General features: G+C 36.9%; 1 protein-coding gene across 4 annotated transcripts in view; it reads right to left on the bottom strand.

Annotated features, from left to right (window-relative positions):
* The window catches only part of LOC113805683 (serine/arginine repetitive matrix protein 2-like), a 104,735-nt gene that overhangs the window by 2,096 nt on the left and 95,139 nt on the right, over positions 1-7,500 (bottom strand). For 3 of the 4 annotated variants that reach the window (XM_070133300.1, XM_070133299.1, XM_070133301.1), the window contains exons 4-10: positions 5,968-6,132; positions 5,212-5,317; positions 4,615-4,775; positions 4,039-4,089; positions 3,462-3,537; positions 2,841-2,906; positions 1-60 (exon numbers count right to left, since the gene is read on the bottom strand). The exon at positions 1-60 is cut by the window's left edge and continues 2,096 nt beyond it. In XM_070133300.1, coding sequence (XP_069989401.1) covers positions 44-60; positions 2,841-2,906; positions 3,462-3,537; positions 4,039-4,089; positions 4,615-4,775; positions 5,212-5,317; positions 5,968-6,132 — 642 coding nt within the window. In that variant the 3' untranslated portion in view covers positions 1-43. Of the gene's footprint in view, positions 61-2,840; positions 2,907-3,461; positions 3,538-4,011; positions 4,090-4,614; positions 4,776-5,211; positions 5,318-5,967; positions 6,133-7,500 lie in introns of all 4 variants that reach the window. The other variant, XM_070133298.1, reaches the window with a different exon arrangement.

The raw sequence follows: 7,500 nt of genomic DNA, 5'->3' as shown, positions 1-7,500 counted from the left end.
TTTACTTATTGGTTGGCATGGCTGTACGCGTTACGGCAGAAGCTCACGATGGACACAACACTGAAAAGAAAGGAGTGTAAGACATGGAAAGCTTCAGATGAAAGTTGTCAAAGGATTTCAATCTCTTTTTACTTCAAAAAAGAAATTATAGTTGTTCAATGATCAAGTTGATTTTTTTTAAAATCATGTACAAAGGCATGAATTTCTAAGAGACTGTATATCTATAGTAGACACTGGATAAAGAATTTTCACTTACAGTACTTTAAATTGATTGTAAAAATTACACTATTCACCTAAATAAGCTGATAAGACTTATTATTGTAGAACATGAAATATAACATATCTTCCATCATAATAAATAACTCATTATATATTCATGTACTATTCTGTTCTTGTGCAAGAAGTTAAGCAATATAAGAAATATCAGACCTGCTTTTATAGGAAAAATGTCTTGGCTAAAAGCATTGTACTGTAATAAACACACATTTTGCAAAGACAGACAGCCAGAAAGAGAGAGAGAGAGAGAAAAAAAGAAAAAGAAGAAAAAATATCAGAATATCATGAATAATATCATCAATGTAACAAGTATGCAAATACATACTTCTGCCAAAATTTTACCTATTCAAAAGTAAATTTCAATCAAAATAGAAAGGAAGAAAAATATGTTTTAAAATGTGAGTGGAGCAGGATTTTTTTCTTTTAATACACAGAAATAATTTTTTCTCAGAAGGGCATTGATACAGAACATAACATGATGAACACCACAAGAACAATGTGCAATAGGGAAGCAGAGAACAGGGACTAAGAGCACATATGACATAGGTAGGGATCAAATTATCAGACAGGCTATGGCATGAAATAAAAAAATTATATATATATAAAAATAAAGAGAGAATCTACTGGGCATTTAGGTAATGTCTAGTCAAATGCTGTATTTCATCATTCCTTAACTTAAGAGAGTTTTACTTTCAAAAAGGGGAAGGGGGGGTCATTTAAAAGGAGGCTATACTGCAATACAGAAAATATTAAAAGGAAATATTACTTGGTATCTCGTGGGAGTAGAACGTGTGAGCTTGTTTGATTTTTTTTTCTTTTCTTTTTTTTAAAGAGCGAAAGAGAGAAAAAAAAAAGACCCAAAATTAATATTTCCTCTGCATGTTTTTCTTGTTTATAGTATATAAAGTATATTGGGTATGAAGCTCTACTCTATGTGTGTTATCATTGCCAAATTTCCTCCGTACCAATTAGTTTTTGGCGTTTTTTTTCTATACAATTTTTACAACGGACAGTTTCTAACGTTACATTCACCGCAAAGGGAAGTAAAAGCTGGCAACATATCTGATGTAATGACATAATAATGATGACAATTACTTTAAATATACATAATTAAACTATGTGATACAATATTCAACCTTACAATCACTTGCCAGGATAAATGTAAAATATAAAAAGATGTAATAAAAAAGTCAAGATATAACATTAGGGAGGGGGGGAGATCTCTCCAACTTTTTCAAAAAATGAAAGAAAAAAAAAAGGATTCTATAGTATGTCCTCGCTAGCCAAAAAACATGAATCGACAGCCATTCTATATTTTGATCACTATCCTTAAACAGCTGGTATGGGGAAGTAGAAATTATTATATGAAGCCAGTGTAGGAGGTGGCCTGAAAAAAAATTTACCCAATATTTCATGATTTTTTTTCTTTTTTTATTGTGATTTATCATGAGTTTCTTTTGCTGACCTATTATTGTATGATAATGTATTTAATTTTCTGAGAATTCATCTGAATTAGTGTGCCATCAATATTACAAAAATGCAGTTAAAGAAGATTTAATCTATTTATATTTTCTTAAAATGTCAAAGTTTCAAATTATGATGTTTTGTGTAACTGACAGTGTAAAGACTTTCTAACAATATATCATATAGGAAAAAAGTGCTTATATAACTTTTTAATAAAACAAAGATTAATTTTTTTATTTTTTGTGTGTGAAATACTGCAATTCATAGTAAAACTACGAGAGAAAATACTGTCCTCTATTTTTCATCCAATTTATCTGTTTTGACTCTAACTCGCTCATTCATTTGCAAGTACATAGTCGTGCACTCATAAGCATCCCCCCCCCACACACACACAACCTAGACACATGTAATTCAATATTAATGTCCAAACTATTACAATGCATCAATTTTACCAAAGATATAAAGCAAAACCTGTATTTTTTTAAATATCTAGTGTGATGTACTTTAATAAAAGCAAAATTACATCCACTTTTTCCTATATGATAATACTGTCTTTCCATGGAATGAGAAACAAAAAATCACTGTCTGTTTCATGTACTGGATACTTAAAAGCAACCATTAAGAAAATAATCAATAGCAAACAAAGGAGAAAAGCCATATATAATACCAATGTCACAAGAACAAAATTAAATATGGCTTTCCTCACAAAACTCAAAAGAAGTCTTGTACAGATCACAAAAATCGGGTTAACTTAATTCCTGGGCCACCACACATGAACAAAGATGAGATTTTACCTTTAACTTTCCTCTACACGAGGGGTCGGGGGAGGGGAAATATATACGTGTGATTACATAAATGCGTAATCAATGTCTGATTTCTATTACTATTCTCTGCATCTTTTCATTTTTTTTTTCTTTTTTTCTTTTTTTGGTGCTTCCTTTTTTTCTTCTCCACTGGCAAGGTGACACAATAAGTAGCACTTCATGTATAATTTTTTTTTGCCTTTCTTCTAAATTTCACATGAATTAAGGAGAGTCATCAGGTACTAAAAAAATTAATATAAAAAAGAGGAAAGTTTTAACATCGCAAATAACACTTACCTTTCAGGATGTAATCAGTGAGCAATGTGGGAACAGTCGGGCTGTCCTCATTAATAGCCATCAAAACTAGTGGGGGACAAAAGAAAACAAATAAATATAACAAGAGATGAGGGAAACGTCTCATGTATTAAAGAGAGGTGAAGAAAAATTGAGAAGAATTAGAAAAAAAAAAAATTATGTATATATAATGTATTAAGGATTAATGCTTAAAAAATGAGTGAGGAATTAAAGGCCTAATGAAAGAAGAAAAGTCTAATGTACTGATGATTATGGGTAGAAAGAGAGCTGAAAAACATAGGCCTAATGTATTGAAGATAGAAAGCAGATTGAGAAAAAAGATCTTACATATAACAGATGGAGTGGAAGATGAGTTTAACATATAAAATGTATAAAACTAAAGGATTGATAAAAATCTACACATCAAACAAAATAATACCAAGAATAATAACACAGACAAATCAATATTTCAGAAATACTTTTCCATCATTATAAAAATCGATGAAACTCTAAATCACTGAGCATTTTACAATACTTATAAATAAAGAGCATAAAACATAACAAAATGAACTCAAAATTGAAAACACCTTAAATATCTTAGATTTTGGAACCTATTATACTTACTTTTAATAAGGATCTGGAGTGTCTGGTTTTCTGGGGGCCCGTGACCGACGTCGTAAGGGATCACTGTCGTCAGATACTGCGGAGAACATGCATACTCGTGTAGGTTTAAGGACACCACATTTATATATAGATGTAGATGTGGAGACAGATAGATAGATGTATAAACAGTATAACTTAGTTCATTTGGTTTAATTCTACTTTGACCATGTTGGGAATGACTTTTGTTGACTTATAACAACTTTGCTTGAGTGTTTGACTGCCCAGCACCCCCCACCCCTTTATTTATTTATGTTATTTCTTAAATTCTACAACAGAGGTGAATGGGAGGTGTGAGTGGACAGGAAGGAAAAGGATTCATATTCATGCATGCAAAGAACACATTGATAAAAGGGGGCGGGGGAGTGTTGGGGGAAAACGAAGCATTTTAGGCGTGAAATCATCAAACTCGAACAAAGGCGTTCTTGAACAGAATGAAGGAACTGAACGGTTAAAAAAGAACGATAAAAAACGGAAGAATAAAAAGCAATGGTCACAGCAAAATCAATTCCACCTTAGGATCAGTGCCATTTGGTCCAACCTTCTTCTGTTTCTTCTTCTCGACGTTGAAGTTCCGTCTCTTGTTCTGCACCTGTGGGGATGGAGGGCAAGAGAGGAGATACGTGAGACACAGTAAAGGCTCATAGAGAACGCTGTTAATGCATGGCAAGAACTCTGGGTTATTCAATGATGAAGGAGTTCTAAGGTCTTATTATAATTTTTTTTTACTTTCATTTTCTCAGGGCATAAACTGCATTTTTTCTCCATACTTTACATTTACTTTTTAAAAATCTTTGTCTCTTTAACTATCGAATCTATCATTTGAAATTATACCATAGATTACAATATTACATCTATTCACAAATATTCTTTCATACCCACTCCATACATTTACACTCACAATCAAATCTATTAATGTACACTACACCCACATAGAAACTGACAACCACCCAAAAAACACACACACACACACACACACACACACACACACACACGCACACGCACACGCACACGCACACGCACACGCACACGCACACGCACACGCACACACACACACACACACACACACACATACACACACACGCACACACACACACAAACCCGACAGACAACTTACCTGAAGAAGAAGCGAGATGAAGGAGTTCTTGAGTTCCTTCTCGTATTCCAGTTCGTCCCGAAGAGCCAGCTGGTTGATTAAGGTCTCGGAATATTCCCGGATTACCAGTTCCAACTCCATCACAGACTCATTTAACTCGGCCACACTCATGCTCTTCAGTTCTTTAATTGTTGGTTTTGGGTGAAGTTGTGGTTGTGGTTGTTGTTGGGGAGAAAGAGTGGTTTAGTCATCGCTGTGGTTTGCGAATATAACAGATGGTGATAAAACAAAAAGACCAGTTCAAAAAAAAAAAAAAAAAGGTAATGGGAATGATAATGGTAATAACACTGGAAATAATAACAATAATTATAATCATAAAAATAATAATAACAATAACATCAACAGCAACAACGACAGGAATCACTCCTGGTATACTTTTAAAAATCTTAATCGAGGTACACCAAAGAAACTATATGTGCATTATGTGCAAAGTATACAAGACCCACTGTCAGGATCAACACCTTCACTGTAATCCCTCTCAACACCATACTGTAAAGCACAAAGCATAAACATGCACTGGGGGGGAATAAAATTGTAGAACTGCACTGTAAGACTTACTGTCTGCATAGAGGGGGGGAGGGAGGGGCCTGACGGAGGAATCCTGCGAATTCTCTCCTGACGAGGTGCTTTCCTCGACACCTTCGTCCTCTGAAGAACTACCCTCCTGGAAAACAAAAATGGAGCTAAAAAGTGGACACAGATGCATTTAATTACACCTATTCGACCTGGCAAATTATTGTCGAAAAAAATAATTGGTAAAACCTTGATGAAGAAAGTGTTTGCGTGAAATCCATTCTATAAACGCGAACATGTTAACTACAGTATTAATAAATATTATGTACTTACATAAGTACAGGTATTATCAAAAGAAATCAGGGCCTATGTTTAATCCTATTAAACAGGGGAAGCTTCTGGTGACACTCACTCCATTACTCACCCACTCCTCTTTCCTAACCCACTCCCACCCCACCCCGTTACCCTTCCACCCACCTTATTCCTTCATATCCACCTCCCCCTCCCCTTCCCTCCCTTCCCTTCCCTTCAATCCCCTTTCCTTCCCTTTCTCTTCCCCCTCCCTTCCTTCCCCTTCCCCTTCCCTTCGCTTCCCCTTCCCCTTCCTTCACTCCCCTTTTCTTCTCCTCCCCGTCCCCGCTCTTCCCTTCTCCTCCCCTTCCCCTTCCCCTCCCTCCCCTTTCCCTCCCCCCTCCCCTTCCCCTTCCCCTCTCCTCCCCCTTCCCTTATCCTCCCCCCTCCCCTCCCCTTTCCCTTCCCTTCCCCTTCCTCTCTCCTTCCCCTTTCCCCCTTCCCCCTTACCTGCATGATGTCGTCGATTTCTCTGATGACTTCCTCGGCACTCTTGACCGGCTCGGCGCTCAGCCCGTTGAGGATGAGGTGGTGGAGGTCCAGGTCCTGCGCGACCTCCTCTTCCTCCTCGGCGTCCTCCTCGGGGTTGGCCGCCTCCTCGTTCGTGCCCGGACTCTGTGGGAAGGGGAGGGGGGAGGAAATGAGTGTGGGGGAAAATTCAGATGGGGAGTGATAGGAACAGGGATATTGGGGGGATATTGAGATGGGGAAGGGTGAGTGTGGGGATGTTGGGGGGGGGGGGGGAATTCAGATGGGGGAAGGAAGAAGCTGGGGATATTGGGGAAAATTCAGATGGGGAATGATAAGAACAGGAATATTGGGGGGAAATTCAGATGGGGAAGGGTGAGTGTGGGGATATTTGGGGAAAATTCAGTTGGGGAAGGAAGAGTTTCGGGAAAATCGAAGGGAAATTCAGATGAGCAAAAAATGAGGGGAAATTGGGGGAACATTCAGATGGGCAAGGATGAGTTTTAGGAATCTGGGGGAAAATACTGAGAAAGAAAACTCAAAATCATAATCCACGACTAAAGAAACTAAAAGAGGCAATCCACTACCGCATGTTAACCAACGTATGACTATTACATCATACAAAATTTTCCCTCTGTCCTCCCGCAAACATTTATAAGCAATTCCTTAAGAAAGACCATATACTTAGTAACAGGCGGTGCGACCCAGCCAAGCGTTCATATAACAAACCGTCAGTATTTATTTTTCTTTTTTCGCGTTATTGTCACCGCAAAATATACTCTGAACTTCTCCTTATCTACCACAAAGCATACTCAAAGCCCCCTTTCACTAACCTTTATCTACCCCTATACATCTACTTTTTACCAACAATCTGCTTTAAATCTACCCTCAAACGTCCACAAATCTAAGAATCTACTCTTAATCTACCCTAAAGATTCACTCATTCCCCAAAATCTACTCTTTATCTACCCCACTCCATTCATTCCCCAAAATCTACTTTCAATCTACCCCCAAACATCTACTCTTTCCCAAATATCTACTCTTCATCCACCCTACTCCATCCACACCCCCAAAATCTACTGCCAATCTACCTCCAAACATCCCACTCCTTCCCAAAAATCTACTCTTAATCTACCAAAAAATCTACTCTTAATCTACCAAAAAATCTACTCTTAATCTACCAAAAAATCTACTCTTAATCTACCAAAAAAAAATCTAATCCTTGCCAAAAATCTACTCTTAATCTACCAAAAAATCTACTCTTAATCTACCAAAAAAATCCACTCCTTCCCAAAAATCTACTCTTAATCTACCAAAAAATCTACTCTTAATCTACCAAAAAATCTACTCTTAATCTACCAAAAAAAAATCTAATCCTTCCCAAAAATCTACTCTTAATCTACCCAAAAAATCCACTCCTTCCCAAAAATCTACTCTTAATCTACCCAAAAAATCCACTCCTTCCCAAAAATCTACTCTTAATCTACCCAAAAAATCCACTCTTTCCCAAAAAAC

This window comes from Penaeus vannamei, chromosome 18 (genome assembly GCF_042767895.1).
Source record: "Penaeus vannamei isolate JL-2024 chromosome 18, ASM4276789v1, whole genome shotgun sequence".
Lineage (NCBI taxonomy): Eukaryota > Metazoa > Arthropoda > Malacostraca > Decapoda > Penaeidae > Penaeus > Penaeus vannamei.
This window is presented reverse-complemented; position numbering and strand designations above follow the sequence as displayed.